The sequence below is a fragment of the Drosophila subpulchrella genome, unplaced genomic scaffold, assembly GCF_014743375.2.
Source record: "Drosophila subpulchrella strain 33 F10 #4 breed RU33 unplaced genomic scaffold, RU_Dsub_v1.1 Primary Assembly Seq16, whole genome shotgun sequence".
Lineage (NCBI taxonomy): Eukaryota > Metazoa > Arthropoda > Insecta > Diptera > Drosophilidae > Drosophila > Drosophila subpulchrella.
This window is the reverse complement of record NW_023665498.1, coordinates 1,023,056-1,044,957: the sequence shown is the minus strand read 5'-3', so window position 1 is coordinate 1,044,957 and position 21,902 is coordinate 1,023,056. Positions and strand designations below refer to the sequence as shown.

The 21,902-nt window shown below is 36.6% G+C and overlaps 1 protein-coding gene across 1 annotated transcript; it reads left to right on the top strand.

Moving 5' to 3' along the window:
* Positions 1 to 353: 353 nt before the first annotated feature.
* Positions 354 to 21,510, top strand: LOC119559037 (MICOS complex subunit Mic10). Its single transcript, XM_037872164.1, has 2 exons — positions 354 to 523; positions 21,320 to 21,510. Exons 1-2 carry the CDS (start codon positions 448 to 450, stop codon positions 21,454 to 21,456), a joined length of 213 nt encoding a protein of 70 aa, XP_037728092.1. The 5' UTR covers positions 354 to 447; the 3' UTR covers positions 21,457 to 21,510.
* The last annotated feature ends 392 nt before the right edge of the window (positions 21,511 to 21,902 follow it).

Here is a 21,902-nt window from a genome sequence, read left to right as displayed (position 1 = left end):
GAAGAGTTAGTTTTTAAATTGGGTAAGGAGGCTGGGATCATGAGCTGGATAACTTGCACGTCCTCTTACTTTGGATACGATTTGCTTATGCTGATCAGATATTCGCTCCAGCGATTCTCTATGTGAACAAGAGTCCGCGTAACATATCTGCAGAGATTTTAAGGGGCTGTATGCACAGGCTATTATGGACCATGCGGTGAATGTATGGTGAAGAGATCGTGGAAAGAGGGTATTATGCAGTGGAAACACTGTCTTGTGCAGAATGGTAGTTCCAAAAATATTTAAATAGCGAATAGTGGAAACTGCACCTAATTCATTGGCAAATATGGACAAAAAGTGATTTACATAACAGGTTTATTTAACCACCCGATCCATGGTCATACTGCTTTCTCAAATATAATTATAAACTTAATAAATTTCTACCAAGAAACCAAAAAAAAAGACAAAATGCCGAATGTTTTTTTTGAAGAACAAATTGGAAAACGATTGGATCGTTGTGTCTCCGACACATTAGTCAAAGGATGTAAGTAAATACTTATGTAACACAGTAGCGCACATCTTAAATGATGCTGTGCATACTTTTAACTTCGACGCTGGATAGCGGTGGATTATAAAAATATTTGAATGATTAAGGTAGCAAATGAAGTACAAAATTGTTTGGAATACTATATATCTATTACTTACAGTCCTGTACTTTAGGGGCACTCTTAGCATCTTCAAGTGCGCTTTTCTTCCTCAAAAACAACTGTTATAAAATTGGATAAAGGGAATATGAGTGATTCTTTGTGAAACGTATCGAGATTTTCTTTATGGTTTCAAAACGATATCATATTTTTATCACGAAATTAAACCATTTATATAGGATTCATAAACTAATAAAAAAAATAGATCCATTTGACAGGCAAAGATATGGCGATGCCTTTTTATACCCTTGCAGAGAGTATAATGATTTCAGTCAGAAGTTTGCAACGCAGTGAAAGAACTATTGGAAATATCATTTTTTGTATTTTTAAATTTAATAATTATAACTGCAAGGGTATGCAAACTTCGGCTTGTTGAAGTTAACATCCTTTCTTGATTTTGTTAAGTTTATGTATATTACATTTATTACAATTTCAATATAATTCGAAAGTCTTAAAAATACCAAAAATTATATTCCGAATAATATAAGATAATATGTCAAAAAACACCGCAGCTATAATTTGTTTCCTATGGCAGCTATATAATATAGTCGTGCGATGTTGATTAAATTAAATTCGAAATTCAGAACTAATTAAAAAATGTTATTTCCGAGCGTAGGAGGTTATTTGTTCAAAAACATCAAAGATAAAATTTTAAAAAAATTGTCCGTTAATAAAAAAAAATTTTTTTTAATTACAGTTGCGGCAACAATAATAGCACCAATGTGTAGGCAATTCTTCTTTGAGCTACTAAATGGTCATTTTTTGCAATTTTTTTATTCTGTTTGTAAGGGTAAGTAGGGTTACATATCTACTAACTAAAACAAAAGTGGTTACGCCCACAATGCGGATGGTTTTTAAAACTTCGATACATTTATCATAAAAGTAGCAAAATTATGCGGCAACAAAAATAGCACTATTAACGGTTTTCGTCTCAAAACTTCATTTGCTCAGATTTTTTGGATGTTTTTCGTTTTGTTATATTAAGAATAAGTACTACTAAGTGAATTGGTAAAATAATGAATAAAATAGTGTTCCCAATGGGTGATTAAGCGCACTGTAATGGTACAAATAGAAGGACATTCAAAAAGCCAATTTATAAAGGCAATGCAAAAGATAAGTTTAGTTGAATCGTCGAATTCTTTAAAATAATGATTTTTAGTTACCTAAAACAAGAACACAAAAGAATAGCACGCAGTGCGAAAGCCGCAATGACCCCATAACTGTAAAAAAGTCATGTGCATGAATGTAAGTAGGACCCGTTTAAGCCGCCTATGAAGTTGCATTTTTTTTTTTTACTATTTGTAAGTACATAAAAAGTTGGATATAATGTACATAAACAAAAATGATGCGCTTGACGTCCAAAAAAAAAATCTCCCTAGACTGCAGAGCATGGGTGAATTTGAAGTACGAGTCTTAAATAAGGCCCACAATTAAAGGGAAACTCTTTTATGGTCTGGCGGCGGAAAATTGCTTATGTTTAGATGAAAAAGGCTTAAAATACACCTCAGATAACCTACAAATCAAAAATTGAGTTCCCAATTCACATTTGCAAAGAATAATAATGGTGAAGCAAATATCATGGTATGGGCATATACTCGTACTATAATAATGGTACCATGTCATAATGTAAGCCCATACAGGATCAACATGTAAACTTTGATAGCTCAGAAATTATGATGCAATTATATTCGTAATACAAAATTATTTTATTTTGGAAGCTTTACCACGATTATAAACCAAAAAAAATCTGATAGAGAGTCGTCTAAAGTATCAAAACCCTTAAGCTAAATGGTATAATGGGGACCTTTTAAGCCCCAGAACTAAAATAAATCGAAAATCTTTGCAGAAATGTTAAAAAACTATGTTTTTAATGCAAAACTGAAGAAAAAAATCTGCCCTGGAGCTATTTTGAAAGAGTCAAACAACAATTTTGCCAAGGAAAGGTTCTGGTGTCTAGTGACGTCAGGTCGGTCGTTGTTGTTGTTGTTGTTGAAGCCCAAGCTTTAGAACAATATTTTTTTTACCTTAAGATGTATAAAATCATACATTTCAATCAAAAAAAATTTTCAAATCGCGGTTATTTTTAAGTTTTTTAAGCCTTTTCTTTAAGTGGTGCTATTTTTGTTGCCGCATAATTTTGCTACTTTTATGATAAATGTATCGAAGTTTTAAAAACCGTCCGCATTGTGGGCGTAACCACTTTTGTTTTAGTTAGTAGATATGTAACCCTACTTACCCTTACAAACAGAATAAAAAAATTGCAAAAAATGACCATTTAGTAGCTCAAAGAAGAATTGCCTACACATTGGTGCTATTTTTGTTGCCGCAGCTGTATATCTTTGGAGTTTTCTAAAATATAACCTCCCAAGCTTGGGAATAACATTTTTTAATTAGTTCTGAATTTCGAATTTAATTTTATCAAAATCGGACGACAATATCATATAGCTGCCATAGGAACGATCGGAAAATTGGTAGGAAAATAATATGAAACAAATTATAGCTTCGGTGTTTTTTAACATATAACATCCTACGCTTGGAAAAAACATTTTTTTAATTAGTTCTGAATTTCGAATTTAATTTTATCAAAATCGGACGACTATATCATATAGCTGCCATAGGAACGATCTGAAAATTGGTGGGAAAATAATATGAAACAAATTATAGCTTCGGTGTTTTTTGACAGATTATCTTATACTATTGGGAATATCATTTTTTGTATTTTTAAATTTAATAATTATAACTGCAAGGGTATACATACAAACTTCGGCTTGCCGAAGTTAACTTTCTTTCTTGTTCATTCTGTATTCCGACGATTTAAGTGATAATGTACATATATGTTTATTCGCGTTCCATAAGTTGCCATGACTTATTTTATATAAATATGTAAGATAATTCCAATTATTTAGGCCCATTGGGCAAAATCGCGTTTTGGTATTTTTAGCTATATCGAGGAACCTGTAGGTGATGGAAAATAATTTTGTATGGGACTTTTATTCAGGAGTACCGAAATATCATGGAAAACTAGAAATGTTTCGGGTAAATTTCTCAAAGTTCAATTTTGTGTTCCTGTTTTACTACATGGAGTCCAGGTATCAAGAAAACATACAAATTTGGATGAAAAAATAATGTTGTTGTCGGCAATATTTGTGCAATGAGCGCCAAAAAGGGTCAACGTTGTGGTACAATAAGACCAACCTTTGGTATTGCGTAATTAAAACATTTTTCCCTCTTAAACCTGTGTAAAACGAAGCTCGCTCAATACTTCTTTTAAGGTACACTGCGAATTTGCGGTAATTGTTTTTGATTGAAATACTCGGGTTGTTTTATATATTGGATGATAGTCCTGGCTATAACACCAATAGAGGCATCTGAAAACTAATCCAAAGCCCAGTAACTGAAAGGGAGCCATTAACCATGCAATTGTCAATTTGCATATTGCCGGGAACCATATATTTAGCAGTTGGTGAAATATATTTATTTTGAGCCTTAAAATATATGGTAGAGTCTGGGTTGCGGAGGTCTTCATATTTTGGGTATTTTAAAGGGTTCTTTCTCTATTTCTTTCTGTCATATTATCTGACTGAACAGTATCTGCGGCAGTTGACGAACTCTTCCGTTATTACTTGGGAATATTTAAAGGTGTTGTAACAGTTTACCTCTTTAAACAAAAAATAATTTGCGTTGTCAGGAACATACGTTGCTGGGTCTGTCTGCGTCTGTCATGCTGGCTTCAAACATATTATTTAAAGTCAAAGTGAAAGCGTGATCCACACGTCGCATCTTTTCTGTAAGCTCAAAAAAAAAAACTTTTCTAAAGATTAGCTCTGTCAATAATGTTATACGGGATCGTTGCATTTTCTGCAAGTATCTATCGAATCTCAAACTACTTCAGATCCTTAAACACTATAACAGATTTGCTCGCATAGCATACATCTTGACTTCTTAAAATTTAAAGAAGTCTTTGATCTAAGTTTTCAAGTATTCTTTATCCAAATATTTTTGTCCAGCTCGTCCCGACTTATAAATATGTATATATACTACCTGCAATAGAAAGTTAAATCCCAAAACCTTTAAAACTGAGACACTAGTTCGCGGAGAAACGGACATGGCTATATCGAATCGCCTTTTAATGCTAATCAAGAATATATATACTTATAGTCTTGGGGATGTCTCATTCACTGCGTTTGCAAACTTCTGACTGAAATCATAATACCCTTAGCAACTGTATAGCTAGAGAGAACGCTGTAGTTGAGTGACTGGACTGTGAGATACGTGACCTTTGACATTTTTTTAGGTCAATTAATAGGTATTGACGAAAGCAATACATTTCAGTTAAAAGTTGTATTCTAGTATTAAAACTGTAGGAGCCACCATTTTGGACGGCTTGTGGGCGTTATAATGGGCATGGCACATTGCTGGAACAAATTGGTGCTGTAACTTTTATAGTTTCCGAGATATTTTGTAAGCAATTCTTGACATTTCTAATCCTATTACTAGGAAGAATCTAGATGGGTACAGACCGCATATAAACAGCTTTTTTCTTCTATTATTATCTCAGTAATAAAGAAAATGTATTATTTATTCCAAGATTTTTAAATTTTAAAATGAAATTTCCACTCAAAACATGAAGTTTAAATCAGGGACGTTAAATTTTTAAAGCGATATTCCGAAAAACCAGTTTTTAAAAAAAATTGATGAAATACGCCTTCAAGGAAAGCTTTGTTTTCCGGTAAGGTACACCTCCCTGATTAAGAAAAGGGCACTTAAAATTTTTTCTATGGTACAAATTTTTTTTAAAGTGTAAAATACGTTTTTCGCTCTTTTTTGTTTTTTAACTCGAGTTCTGATAAACCGAATTCGGTCATCAAAGACTCATTTTACAGGTAATACACTTCAAAAAAAATTTGTACCATAGAAAAAATTTTAAGTGCCCTTTTCTTAATCAGGGAGATGTACCTTACCGGAAAACAAAGCTTTCCTTGAAGGCGTATTTCATCAATTTTTTTTTGTATGCTGGTGTTATTATTTCGGAGTCTTATAAATTTTCGATTTCGAAATGATCATAAAAGTTTATATATGAATCAAATTTTTATTTTAAAAAATCCAACTGTTCTTTATTGAGTAGGATTAAGAACTAACTTTTCATATGTTTAGTTGTTATTTTTAACTACGCGTCACTGTCACCGTTTTTGCCGATGTTTTTGATTATGCTGGCGTTCTTAGTTATCATTGGCTGTTGTTCTTGTTACCGTTGCTGACACCTTCGCCGTTGGCCAATCTTAATTGTAATTGTCCGGTACATTTTTATACCCGTTACTCGTAGAGTAAAAGGGTATACAAGATTCGTCGGAAAGTACATATGTAACAGGCAGGAATTCCCTGCAAGCAAAAGGGCGATATTTCTATCGCCTGTCGTCTAGAAGTCACTTCTTAGTAACTTCTGCGCGATAGAGCACATTTTACAAAAACAAAATATACATACATATATCGCGTAGAAGTAACTTCCAAGTTACTTCTGGATGATAGAAAGGCGATAGTATACATTTTACAAAAACAAAAAGGGTCGGGATCGCGAAGAAGAAACTTCTGAGACACTTCTGCGCGATAGAAAGGCGATAGTACGGATTTTCCAAAAACAAAATATACATGTATCGCGAAGAAGTAACTTCTGAGTCACTTCTGGACGATAGAAAGTCGATAGTACACATTTTACAAAAACAAAAAGGGTCGGGATCGCGAAGAAGTAACTTCTGAGACACTTCTGGGCGATAGAAAGACTATAGTAGTGAGTAAAACACGCGATAAAAAGGGGTCGCGGTAATTTTCCGTTACCCCTTTTTTTCTGAAAATTTTTTGGGTCTTCCTTTTGACCCACGCCGTTATTTTTCGGCCGAGCGTCATTTAGTTGCGTGAATTGTCTGTGGACAGTACGGTTTTGTATGAAATTTGTGCGTTTTAAAAATATAGCTTTGTTTTTTTCTAAATGTTAGTAAATTGCTTAACATATTTAAATGCCCCCCAACAAAGCGTGCAAAAATACGTGCTTATCGTGAGCTGTACGATTATTCAAACCTTTTTACGGACAAGCTTGCTGTGGACATTACTTGGCGTGTAACTGCGGAAAAACCCAGCATCCAACGATTCTCAACATATTTCATTGTAAAAGGTAATGTATTTTACGTTGACTGAACAAAAAACAATTTTTGTTTCTATTTCTTTTAGAAGTGGTTATTTATAAACTTCTTATGTCGACGGAGCTGGACCTAAATAACATTGTTCAGCAAAATTTCCTACATGCCAGGGACCGTGTATACAAGCGGACAAAGCACTCATACAAAAAATAAATGCAAAATATTAAAAGTAAATAAAATATGTTTTTATTCAAGATTTTCCAATTGGGAAAGACTCTTCTAGGTATCTTCTACAAGCATATGTAAAGTCACTTTTGAGTGATTCGCATTCGGATCGCGGAAGTGACTCCCGTCGGGAAGAAATGTGCCACTAGAAGTGTCGCCGAAGTGGCACATTTCTTCCCGACGGGAGTCACTTTCGCGATCCGAATGCGATATCGCCGAAGTAACTTCTGGAAGTGTCGCCGAAGTCACTCCTAGAAGTGTCGCCGAAGTGGCACATTTCTTCCCGACGGGAGTCACTTCCCCGATCCGAATGCGATATCGCGGACGATCGTTTTTATCTTCTAGAAGTCACTTAATAGTGCCTTCCGCGATAGAAAATGCTTGCAGGGAAGCGTTTCCGACCCCATAAAGAATTCTTGATCAGGATCTCTAGCCGGCCGTGTTCGTCTGTCCGTCTGCCTGTATGAACGCTGAGATCTCGGAAACTATAAAAGCTAGGCTATTGGTATTCGGCATGCAGATTCCTGAGCTTCCTGCGCGTCTCTTTGTTTGTTTCAGCAGGGTGCCACGCCCACAACCCGCCCAAAACTGTGGCTCCTACAGTTTTAATGCTAGAATAAAAATTTTAACTGAAATGTATTGTTCTCATCAATACCTATCCATTGACCCAAAAAAAAGTTTGACACGCCCACAAGCCGCCCACAAACTTCAAAAAATCATAAATATGAACGTCGATATCTCGGAAACTATCAAAGATAGAGAATTGGGATCTCAAATTTAGATTCCGTAGCCTTGTACGCAGCGCAAGTTTGTTACGCGAATATGCCACGCGCACTCTAACGCCCACAAACGGCCCAAACCTGTGGCGCCCACAATTTTCATGCTAGATACAAAATTTTAACTGAAATGTCTTGGTCTCGTCAATACCTATCGATTGATCCAAAAATAAAATTGCCACGCCAACTCTAACGCCCATAAAGCTTAAAACTGTCTACAGCCGATAGGTGGCGCATTTCAATCTCGCTTTGCTGCTTGCATATCTCCATTTCCCTTTGGCCCCTTAAGCTGAGTAACGGGTATCTGATAGTCGAGGTACTCGACTGTAGCGTTCTTCCTTGTTAATCCTGTATTTGTTGGATGCACCTAGTCGAGTTAAATCTACTTGGAAAATTCGTTGTTCTATATTCCCACGATCGCTAACCAAAGAGATGCAGTCTAGGTGCAACTTAATTCGGGGGAACTTTATCTAGGGCATTGCACTGCTGTTGGCTATGCAATCAATGCTTACTCTTATTTTTGTCTAGGGCTAGCTTCTAAGCGCAATTTGTTTCCGAGGAACTTTTTGAGGGCATTTAACTGCAGTTTATTGTGCAATCAATGCTTGCTCTTATTTTTATTTATTTAACATTATTTTTGGTGTTAACTTATATAAGCGATAAAAAGTATCGTTCAGAAATAATAATCGTTTTGTAAGCGATATTATTTTGCTTAAAAATATCACTCAAAGCGCGATTGAAGGCTTTCTAAAAAAATATGTAATTATGTGCTTGTGTGTAGGGCATCGGAGAATCACACCGCTAAGAAAAATTATGTGTATAAACCTTTTTTAAAGCAGTTTTTAGTTTTCAAGAGGTATGTATGTAGCCCATTTTTTATCAACATCGGGCCCTTATGTAACATATCTATACTAAAAAAGGCTTATCAAGATAGCAGGATAAAGGATTCAAAAAGGTTATCTAGAAAGGTACCAAATCGTATATTTCTTTTGGTTTTTCGACTGTTGTAAGTGAATGATTTATATAGTATTTCGATGGAGGAGCCGAGAAGTCGAGGTAAATGCCCCTACTTCTACCATACCATACTTCGTACGTCCATGCTCTGCCAACCCTTATATTTTTTACAAAAACCTTAGCTTTCCACCACAGTAGACTAAATACGGAAAATATTTAATCGAATAAATACTTTTAGAATAATTATGATAATTTATGTTTAACAAACGCTACTTTCCGGGATTTAAATGGAAAAGCACAAGGCCGTAGAATGGAAAAGCGTTTGAAGCTTTTTGGTAGGTCCTATTCAACTGGTTGTGTTTTTTTTTTATCCTCGAATAAAGTTTTATATAAACTTCATGTTTTTTATTTTAAACTTTAAAAACCGCAGAATACATAATGTATTTCTCCTTACACTGAAAATAATAGAACGAACAAAATTGTTATAAGCGGGCCTATCTGACCATCGTCACAGCTTTCTGACATCTAAAATATATGGTGAAAAATTTAAAGAAGAAATACAAGTTTCAAAGGTAAATAAACTGCGCCAATTAATTAATAAGTTGTGATGAAAAAAATATATATTCCGATTTTTAGTGTTAAACCCAGTCTTCAAAGGGTTGTATATACATGCCAAAGGTAAATCATATTCTAGATTATAATACCCGTTACTCGTAGACTAGGTTCGTCGGAAAACCCGCCTAGCGCCCAAATTTTTTAATATTTTGTAAAAATTTAAATTAGATTTTTTTCTTATTATCAATACCCATATTCATGCCAAAAATTACTAAAATTGGAAAGAAAGTCATTAAAAAGTTAAAACCAAATAATTATCAATATTTGCAATTCAATCGAGATTGCACAGCAAATCAGCTGTTTTTACTTATACGCCCCCAAGCCGCTAGGGGCACTATATACGAAGATAGGTGGTGCTATGGGCTATTTGTGTTAGTGAAACTATTTATAAAACCCAGCGGATGGTGAAAGATGCATGCAGCACAAACGTGAGTTTGAGTTTCTTAATAAATTTCTATATAACCAATACATTTGTGAAGTTGAGCATAGTTTGAAGGCCATCCCTAAAGCGATTTGGCGCTTTGTTAACTTTAAAAAATCACATTCGTCTATACCTTCAACAATGTCGTACGGTGATGTTTTTGCTTCCTCCGAGGCCGATATCGCCAATTTGTTTGCTGCCTGTTTTTCCTGGAACATTGAACCTTCCGATGATTGGTATGAAAGAAATTCATTTTTAGAAATTTGCAACATTGGTAGCCTGAAGATATCGTATGATGACATTTCTAAAGCAATTAGTTATTTTGATGATTCCCCAAGGCTAGACTTTGATGGGATTTCTTCATTCTTCCTTAAGAATTGTATTGCCAGTTTTAACCTACCCCTGCAAATCATGTTCTTTGTCCCAAGGCAGATTCCCAATTAGATAGAAAATTTCTAGAGTCATGCCGATCCATAAAGGAGGAAGTAAATTTGATATTTTTAATTACAGGCCAATTGGTAAAATCAGCAACATAGCTAAATTGTGCGAAAGAATAATTTACAAAAAATTATCTTCCTTAATAAGGGTTATATCGAACCTAATCAACATGGCTATATGCCTGGTCGGTTTTACAAGGTTTGTCACTCTGCCCTAAAGGCTAATCTTTCCAAACTTGGCTTTCACTCCTCCTTTCTTAATTGGTTAGCATCGTATTTGGATAACAGGCGTTATCATGTTGAATTAGGTGGTGCATTATCCCATCCTTATAAAACGACATCAGGACTTCCTCATGGTAGCTCTCTTGGCCCTTTACTTTTCATTATTTTTATAAACGACATTTTTGCCTGTATCCATTTTTTAAACTTCCTTCTTTATGCGGATGATCTAAAGATTGCTTCAATCTGACCTAGATAGTATCGGTAGTCGGTGTTCCAAGAATAATTTGCCTTTAAGCCTTAACAAACGCCACGTCGTTCGTTATACGAATTTTCCTGTAACCCTCTCTCTGTTTTGAATGAAATAGTTGATCTGGGGGGATTATTTGATGACAAATTTCTGTTTAACGAGCACCTGAATTTAAATCACCAAAGGCATATGCAATGTTCGGCTTTGTTAAGCGAAACACTTTCTTAATCAAAGATCCGTATTCCAGATTGTCTGTATACTCTACGTTTGTCCGGTCTGGGGTTCACTATGCTTCATTTACTTCGAATCCCTCGAGAAGTGTCCAGATCAATAGGATTGAGAGGTTGCAGAAAAAAGTTTTGGAGTTTGCATTGCAATCCTTGCATTTTACTGAACCGCCTCCGCCCTATGCTAGGCAGTGTTCCTTGCCTCACACTTGTTCCTTTAAGGATCGCCGTGCAATTGCTGGCCTTCTCTTTCTTAATGATCTGCTAGTAGGAAATATTGATTGTCCTTGCCTGTTGGGATGCATTAATTTTAATGTTCCTGCCAGAAATCTCCGTACCATGGTTCCATTCCTGGACCGTGCTGTCAGGACAAATTATGCACGCAATGAGCCATTACTAAGGGCTCTTAGAATTTTTAATTCCCTGCCTTGAAGCATTAGATTCAGCTGGGGGCCAAGAAAGATATGTTAAGGCAAACCCTTAGGGAATATTTTTATACCCTTGCAGAGGGTATATTGATTTCAGTCAGAAGTTTGCAACGCAGTGATGGAGACGTTTCCGACCCCATAAAGTATATATATTCTTGATCTAGACGAGTCGATCTAGCCATGTCCGTCTGTCCGTCCGTTTCTACGCAAACTAGTCTCTCAGTTTTAAAGCTATCGGGCTGAAACTTTCCCAAAAGTCTTATATCTTATGCAGGTAGTATATAAGTCGGAACCAGCCGGATCGGACACCTATATCTTATAGCTCCCATAGGAATAATCGGAAAAAAAAAATTTTTTAATTATATCTTCGGTGTTTTTTAACATATAACCTCCTACGCTTGGAAACAACATTTTTTAATTAGTTCTGAATTTCGAATTTAATTTTATCAAAATCGGACGACTATATCATATAGCTGCCATAGGAACGATCGGAAAATTGGTAGGAAAATAATATGAAACAAATTATAGCTTCGGTGTTTTTTGACATATTATCTTATACTGTTGGGAATATCATTTTTGTGTTTTTAAATTTAATAATTATAGCTGCAAGGGTATATAAGCTTCGGCTTGCCGAAGCTAACTTCCTTTCTTGTTTAATTAATTTTTAATAATAGATTTAAGTCAATCATATGTAGCCAGATAATGGTTTATCCATTGGCGATAAATAAATAAAAAAGCAGAGCTGCTCGCACTCCCTTAAGCAGAGTAACGGGTGTCTAATAGTCGAGGCCATCGATTTTTTTTCTATTCCTATTTGATCTTAAATCATTAAAAAAAATCCTTTTTTTATTTAAGCTGTGATCCACTGTACATCTACACGGTTCACATTTGTTTGGAATTTTTAAATTCTACTTCTAGATCTGAGGGTTGACATGATCCTTTTATGTAGTCATTTCGCCTCTCTGGCCTTCTTATAGTTTTCGAAATCAAGCATTCACACGGACAGATCGTTCCGATGTAGACGTGTTTTGTTCGAAACCCTTGTTAGATTTCTTTCGAAATTTTTGGGTGCAGTGTAAGATTGTTATGATAGACCGCATTCTGCTTTGATATTTTATCTTTAGCCGGAGGTATGCCAAGATCCCTGTGAATGTTTTCCCCAGTGACTGTTCGCAATATTTTTGATTGTAACGCTGTATAATATTAATTTTGCTATTACTCGCGTTCCCCAATGCCCCAGCCGTAGGTCCAAGTGGGCTTGTGTGAGTGAAATTGTAGAGCAGAACCTTGAAATCCAGACACAGAGGGGGTCGACAATTTATAATCCAGTGTAGGCTGCTGGCTTTAAGTTAGAGATGTATTTTCTTGCATTCAATGTGCAATGTGCTAGCGGGAGGTTCGATTGTCGGCTAAGAGTAAACGTTATATGTTCACACTTTGGTTTATTAATTTGCATTCGTCAGTCTGATAGTCACTTCTCAACTACAAGCGCCCACAATATTGAAGCTCGGGGGGTAAAATTGGACATTCACATTTTTTAGTGCCTAAGAAGTCTATGTTTGCTTATGCCGAATGCCACACTGGGTGCCCCCAGTTGTAATGCTAGAAAACAAATTTAACTGTTATGTTTTGGTTTGGACCTAAACAAGTTTGCAACACCCACTCTAACCGCTGATTGCATATCCCTATCTCCAGCGCATTCCCTGAGTAACTGGTATCTGATATAGTAAATTACTGCTCTATAAAATATCAAACAAAAACACCTCTTAACGCAGTTGAAAAATAGTAACGAACGCATCTTTAACATACAAAAACTCTGATGTCAACTTTTGTTAGAAAAAAATTATTTTACATGCGACAACAAAAGAAAACACTACTTAAAATGTACTTAAAATCGGCCCGATTCAGTCAAATATTTAAGCTTCTACCAACACGAGCATTTTCCCTCGTATCGTGCGTAACCAATGAGGTGTTTTTCAATGCATATTTCGATAGGAAACGCACCATTTATCCCCAACAGCAGCTTAAATTTTCTTTATTTTTACTTTTACCGCTCTTTTTACCAAACCAATTTAAATCTTTGCTTCTTCTGGGAATCGGAGTGATCCTAATAATTCTCCATTCCTGTGCAAAATTACAGTTCGAAATCTTATTATTGTATAAGGCTACCAACTCGACCTTGTCTGCTGTGCTGAGAGACCCTATCATTTTGTAAGTTATTAAATCAGCTACTCCTGCAGTTCTTTTGTCTTGATCAAGAGCTTCTTGGAGATCCTCCAGAACAAAGCCCGAATTTTCATTGTTCTTTCTGGATTATAGATTCTCATCTAATACTCTGCTCTCAGGAGGAATTGGCTCAATTAAAAATTCCAAAAAAGAACTTGATTTATCCAGATCAGATTTTTTAAAAACCTCCACGCAGTTTTCGTGTTTGGTTTGGTGTTTAATTCAGTTATCTTGTTTAAAAACCTAGTTTTCTTGGCAATTTTGACTGACTTTTTCCATTTGGTTTTGAGATTAACTGCATTCACATAATTTTCATACGACGGATCACGACATGCTTTACTTTGACTATTAGAAATTTTATTGAAAAGTTGCTTTAATTCATCATTTCACTATGCCTTAGGAATTTTGTTAGCTCCAAAACAATATGTGGCTGCCTTGATTTCACTAGTCATATTTTTAGTGAGGTTTCATATACTACCACATGACTCTATTATTCCTAATTTGATGAATAATCTGTTTTTTGCTAAAAACTTTATAGTTAAGTTTAACTCAGGATTTATTTTGTAAACAATTGGAAAATGATGGCTACCACCTATGTTTAAGCTTCTACATGTCCATTCAGTTCAGGGGATACCTTTGGTGAATGTCAAATCTAGCACTAATCCCGACACTGAGTCTATGTTTCTTTTAAAGGTTGGACTATTATTGTTTTCGAGTCCGTATCCAGCACTTGACATTACCCTTTTTAGAAAATCTCCTTTCCTGTTAATAATATTGTCTCCAAAATCACTACATATAGCATTGAAATCACCAGATGTAATAACTTTGTCAAATGGGTCAAGTTTTTCAATTAATTTGTTTACTTCAGTTTTAAAATTACTGAGAGAAATGTTGTGTTTAAAATATACAGAGGCTAAAAGCATATTTGTTCCTTTGTTAGAGGCACTTGCAATAACAATGTCACGGTTTGTGTCATGTAAATTTTTATACCCGTTAGTCTTAGAGTAAAAGGGTATACTAGATTCGTCGGAAAGTGTGTAACAGGCAGAAGGAAGCGTTTCCGACCCCATAAAGTATATATATTCTTGATCAGGATCACTAGCCGAGTCGATCTAGCCATGTCCGTCTGTCCGTCCGGATGAACGCTGAGATCGCGGAAACTAAAAGAGCTAGGCTATTGGGATTTGGCATGCAGATTCCTGAGCTTCTTACGCAGCGCAAGTTTGTTTCAGCGGAGTGCCACGCCCTCTCTAACGCCCACAAACCGCCCAAAACAGTTTTGATGCTAAAATAAAAATTTTAACTGAAATGTATTGTTCTTATCAATACCTATCCATTGACCCAAAAAAAAGTTTGACACGCCCACAAGCCGCCCACAAACTTCAAAAAATCGTAAATATGAACGTCGATATCTCGGAAACTATCAAAGATAGAGAATTGGGATCTCAAATTTAGATTCCGTAGCCTTGTACGCAGCGCAAGTTTGTTACGCGAATATGCCACGCCCACTCTAACGCCCACAAACGGCCCAAACCTGTGGCGCCCACAATTTTCATGCTAGATACAAAATTTTAACTGAAATGTCTTGGTCTCGTCAATACCTATCGATTGATCCAAAAATAAAATTGCCACGCCAACTCTAACGCCCATAAAGCTTAAAACTGTCTACAGCCGATAGGTGGCGCATTTCAATCTCGCTTTGCTGCTTGCATATCTCCATTTCCCTTTGGTCCCTTTAGCTGAGTAACGGGTATCTGATAGTCGAGGTACTCGACTATAGCGTTCTTCCTTGTTTTAATTTTGGCTGTGCTACTTCGAAGCCATCATCTCTGTGCTTTTTAATTAGGTTTAAATTAATTATATTTCTATATGATAAGTCATGCGAAAAAACCTTAGATTTTCGTGGCGTCACTGTTGGGCCCCAATAGTCCCTATCCAATTTTTACAACGCTTGCCTGAATGAAAATCTCATTCTTGATCAATTTGCTAATAGCAATGAAATACTAATTTAACGCTGGAGGCATTCCACATCTAGCATACAAATTTTAGTTAGATTTGCTTTGTCTGGAATTTTTTCGGAGAAAATAAATGTGCACGTCCTTTTACTTTGGATACGACTTGCTTATGCACGTCATGACCAGAACAGGGCTGTACGGCGGATGACCCATCAATTCGACATTTGGCCAGTCAAAAAGGAGCTGGTTTGAGCTAATGTGTGAGAGCTCGCATTGTCATGATGCACAATGATCCGTCTGCTCGTCTTCGTTTTTTAATTTCTCAGGCAATTAAATTGTTGGGTACCGATTTACCCAAGAGCCAGGCGACCATTTGCTTCGAAGTGTTCCTTCTATAAATCTCGTTTCGACTTATATGCTACCTGCAAAAGAAATAAGACTTTTGGAAAGGTTTCATTCCGATAGCCTTAAAACTGATAGACTAGTTTGCGTAGAAACGGACAGACGGACATGACTAGATCGAATCGTCTACTGATGTTGATCAACAATATATACTTTATGGGGTCGGAAACGTCACCTTAACTGCGTTGCAAATTTTCGACTGAAATAATAATACCCTCTGCAAGGGTAGAAAAATGTAAAAAAAATTAAAATTTTGTTTTTATTCTTATTGACTTCTAATCTTGGGAATACAAGTCTTTTAATATGTCAGAATTTCGAATAATATTTAAAAAAATCGGACGTCTTTATCATATAGCTGTCTGTAACGTGGACGATCGTGATGCATCAGCAGTCCCTCTGTTTACTATACGGTTCCGGCCGTGCTTAGGGAAAATGGTATGTGTTGTTTGGGGCTGCATCCACATAAGCGCTAGATGAACAAATGTTGTAGACAGTCAGGAATACTTGGAACTCTAAACCAGGTTAACATTTCTTAGGACGCGTATGTATAATTAGACAGAAGAACTAAGATAGGGTTGTTTTCCTTGTCCACCCAATTTGTAGATTCGAAGAGTATTGCATGATCCTACCCAATTAAGAATCGACGTGTAGTACTCAAAAAATTACTTTGTTTTGATTTCAGATCACATGGTTAATTACAAGATTTATTTAGCTTCCCATTCGAGGAAGGCTTTCTAGATTCAGCTCCAAAATTCATGTCATAAAGAATTCTATTAATTTATCACACAAAATTCGGATTTCAGTGATAGATCTGTTTAATGAATTAAGTCTACAAACTAAAGTACTAAGACTTCACGAATTTGACTGCGCTTATACACGGGTGTATTATTATATAGATGATTAAATGAATCAAACAGAGCTCTAATAGGGTTTTGGGTTCAAATCTCTTGAGCTGGTAAAACTAATCTGGTCTGTGGTAATGGGTTCATCTGGCTGCACGAAAGGTGTTACGATGGCATGTCTTGATTTCGCTCTCCTGTCTAGTCCGAAAGGGTATTACGGGTGGAAACACACGTGTGGGGGGAGGGGAGTTCGCTCGAGTTTACAAACTAGAGCTCCTGATCTAGTCGCAGGTTTTGCGGTCAATCTACGCCAGCCGAACTATGTCCGCGTGACGAACATGCCACCATGTCGAGTCGCGTGGGTAGACTATCGTTCGGCATCGAGAGGTTGTGACATTCGCTATTACATTTTAGATGAACGGGTTAAAACTCCGAGAACTTTGATTATTTAGCCGGTGCCACAGGCTATTACCACACTGAACCGGATTTGAGTGCAAACGAAGAGATCGACTTGCAAGAGATAGTCTTCGTCAAGAGCGAGAGTTCTTTTCACCTTTTTACCACAATATTATTGAATATTTCGGGATCAAGAAAAATGTTATTTCTGGTTCCGCCGAATGGTTGTGAAAAGAGAACGCTGGAAGCACTGGAAGTTGGCTGCGATGGTTGGAAATTTGAAGTTTACAGGGTTGCCATATAGGAAGTTCGGGACGAGTTCCAAGGATGTGGCCTGCCAACTTAGCTAACTTAGAGTTACCGGACAGATTGTATAGGGCTCGATTTAAATTTAACGATTTATAACGTCTTCTAATAATCGCACCACCACCGTTATATTTCGATTCCGATAAACACATACTGTAGTAAATCGAAATGGAACATTATCTTAATACTTCTGTAATTAGATTTTCGTCTTCTAAAAATCGGAACCCTGTACATTTAACACTCTCACGGGAACGACCTGCAAGGGTATAGAAACCTCGGCTTGCCGAAGTTAGCTTCCATTCTTGTTTTTCTTTAATTTCTCTAAAAGGTATGGAATTTCTGGAGTTATTGGTTATTTTATGGCACCGGCCTTAGGACTACTTTATTTTGCTGCATATTCGCGCGGCAAGTCGATGATGACGGGATCATGGAGCTCACCTACGTCGTCCAATCCTTGTGGACCAAAACTGGGCTTTCTTTGAGCCCTTTTAGCAGCTGGTTCAAATAAAATAATTGCGAGATGTTTAGTTAATAGGGTAACTACCTGACAGCTCGATTTTATTTTTTAAAGTAAAACAATTAGCAAAGCTATGCTATTATTAGAAAAATAAGACCAGAAAAAAGTATTTCTGTATATGTATGAAAATTTTTAACAATAACAATAACTTCATTTAAATACAATTTCCCTCTTTAAAAAAAAAATGAGAAAAATGTTAATCAAAACTTAAATTAAAAGATTTTCAATAAACGTATTGCCTTTCAGTTATTTCTTGTGAGTGTAGTGTATTGATTACAGAGGTAGTGCAGTTTTGTTAATTGATTTATAAAAGTTACCAAAAAGGGCGCTACAACAAAACCTTCTTAGCTTCACATTCCGACGGACGGATGGCATTCAATAGATGATCCGCTCTGCTATCCTAACCGTATATATGGTCAGCAACTCTGACCATATTACGGGGTGGCACATCGCAAAGCGTTAATGTGGCCTGAAATGTATAAACTTAAGAAACCCACCGTCTTTCAGCCCTGCGCGATATCCCTGGCCCCTGATAGCACTAGCTTACAAAATAAGACTTTGAAACTGCCCCATGAAAGATAATGGTAGTTCCTGTTAGAATTGGACCCCCAGATCACGAAAAAGAACACAACACTGCCTATGGGAATAACATGAACCTCCTTACTTTGGTCAATACTGAAATTCAAATTTCATGCGCAGTTCTGTTATCGGGCAAATAAAATTAAATTTATTTTTCCATGGATTTTGTCCAAATACGGCTTGCTTGGTTCGTATGATAGCTTTAATGGTCGGATTTTTTCGAGTTTTTTCTTTATACGTACAGCCACTAAATTGTTTAAAAATATTTCACATTTTCAAAGTTGGCCGAGTTGTAGTTCCCATTTTCTCATTGTAGCCTATTGATTGATAATTAATGGTGACATTATGGTTGTAAATTAAAACATATATCACCTTAACTGGTTAAGCGGAACTCGTGATATAACTAAAAACACGAAAATAACAAAAAAAAAAATTATGACAAAAATCTTTTTAAAAAAATGTATCCATTTAAAACTATTTAGCCTTTTTTTGTAATCTAGGGGTCCAACTCTACCAGGATCTGCCGTCATCCTTCTTGGGGTATTTTGGCTGTAAACTATCGTAATCTGCGTTTCTAAGCGAATACTACTTCATCTAAAACTGGCTTTTTTGTTTAATTTTAATTTTGAAAATACTTGCTTATACATATTATATTCTTATTTTCACAGTTTTAAATAATGCGGTCACAGGACATCCATACATACATGCCATCTTTTTTTAATATCCGCAAATTTATTTATTAAACTTATTTACAACTTAAGGGTAGTACATTGAGATTAGGTTAGGTGATTGGGTGGAATGGGGTTTTGGTAAACTTTGGAGGGATTTGTCGCGCGGTACTGCAGCAAAGAATTGCTTCGCACAACATCAACTTCCCTCTCTCTCTCTCTCTCTCTCTCTCTCTCTCTCTCTCTCTCTCTCTCAACACCTTTTAGGTTGTGCGCTGGGTAGAATCACAAGAGGTTCTTAATGTTCTCCTCCTCGCCCATCTGCTTGCAGCTGCCGCAGTAGTCAGGTTGGCGAGTCCTAGGCTGTGCGCATGCGTCCCTATGAGCCAGTGACCAGTGAGTAGATGTCGATGTAGATTGAGTGGAGATATCTACCCGAAAATAACCAAAGCTCTATTTTTGCATTGTAAAAGAGCTTTGGTTATGCTTTGGCCAATTAAGCTTGGAAAAGTAGCAAGTGGTGATCGTGTTCCATCGGTTGTTGGAGAGGGAGGATAACCTACGCTTGAGAAGGAGCTTACAGGTAGCCATGGTCATGCTCAGTGTCCTTATCGCGACTGATGTCAGTGATCGTTCCTTGCCTTTTTAACTCGCCAGCTAAACAGTTACCTTCAATATTACGGTGTCCAGGGACCCAAATGAGTTTGATTCTGAGAGGCCTGAGGTCTGCTTGACTGTCTGAGAAGATGAAGACGTCTGAGTCGTAGTGTTCTGAGTATCCAAGTGGGATTGCCATGACTTATGCTTAGAAAGACCCTACATTGTTCTGGTTGACGAAAAGATATTTACCTTGTCCTAGGATGACCACGTCGGCCGCGTATCCTACCACCTTTTTTCCCGCCTTCTCTAAAAGTAATTGGCGTTTGTGTGCTACTATTACTGATAGAAGAGGGTATAGTAGAATAGGGAGTAGTGTTCCTCTACTAACAATCCTATTCGCTTGTGCGGAGCCCATTGCCAGTTGTGGAGTACACTACTTTGCTGGTTAGCATGGCGTGCTTAGGTTATTTTTGTGTTGACTTATCTTTGTATGGTATACGTCACAGGTACTTTATCTGTTCTTATAGTTAGTTAGGTTGTGTTCCCCTAGGGGGTATGTGTTTTGTCTTGACTGCTCTGATTGGACAAGCCCTTTTGTAGTTAGATGTCAGTAAATGTCTTGACTAGGCTGTCTAGTTCTCGGCTGTTAGGGACGTGTGCGGGGAAGACCAAGTTTTTTGAGAGAAGTTTTGTTTTTATACCCGTTACTCGTAGAAAAGAAGGGTATACCGGATTCGTCTAAAAGTATGTAACAGGCAGAAGGAAGCGTTTCCGACCCCGTAAGTATGTATATTCTTGAACACGATCACTAGCCGAGGCGATCTAGCCATGCCCGTCTGTCCGTATGAACGCTGAGATCTCGGAAACTATAAAAGCTAGAATGTTGGAACCTGGCATGCAAATGCTTGGGCTTCCTGCACAGCGCAAGTTTGTTGGCAGGGTGTCACGCCCACAATCGACCATTAAACTGAAACTCGTCTAGCGCCCACATTTTTTTTTTTAATATTTTGTAAAAATTTCAATGAGTTTGTTCTTATCATCAATACCCATCTACTTGCCTAAAATGATTGAAATAGGATCATATAAGTTATTACCAAATAAAAATGAATATGTATTTTGCAAATTCTATCTTGATTGCACTCCACATGCAGCAAATCTGTTTTCACTAATACGTCACCATGCCGCTAGTGGCGCTATGGGGTAGTTGGTGTTATAGGCTGCAGAATAAGAAGATAGGTGGCGCTATAGGCTAAATGTGTTAATGAAAAAAGCAGAGTTCCTCCTTTCATATCTCTATCCCTCTCGCACTTCCTTAAGCTGAGTAACGGGTATCTAGTAGTGGAGACCATCGACTAAAACGTTTTCTCTTATCTCATTTTGGTTTAGTATATTTTAAGCGTCTTTTGGTGCCTTACACAATAAATTATTAACCAGAAATTAAACATATTACGTTATATTTCAGGTGGTGGCCTTTTTATTGGATCTGCCGCGGCCTTGTTATTTTTTAAAAGACGAGCATGGCCCGCATGGGTTGGAGCTGGATTTGGTATCGGCGTCGCGTATAAAACATGTGAAAAGGATTTAATTTCTTTGAAGTGAAGATGATATCATGTAAATTCAAATAAACCATTTATTATTGATTGACTACTTTTATAACTATATTGCTCAGATGAGAAATCTAATTAAAAAGGTCATTCGTAGTTTTAGGGCTTCCGTGACAGGTGTTGCCCAGTTATGTACATAGGTACAATTTAGTTGTGCCTTTTTTTGCCATACCGAGGTATACAAATAATTGGCTACCTTTTACTTTTCCTAGGTACAGATAATCGCATATCTTTAGAAGTGTTAAGAAATTTACATAGCTATTGAACAAAATTTGTTTTATTTTTCATTTTAATTCATTTTCATACGTTACGTTTTAAAATTGTTATAGTCAGAACGGAGAATTAAGAGACAGTATCCACACGATATCCATCGGTCAAACTCATTTAGCCCTTAAAAAGTAACCTCAGCATTTTTACAAAGCTTAAAATGCACACCACTAT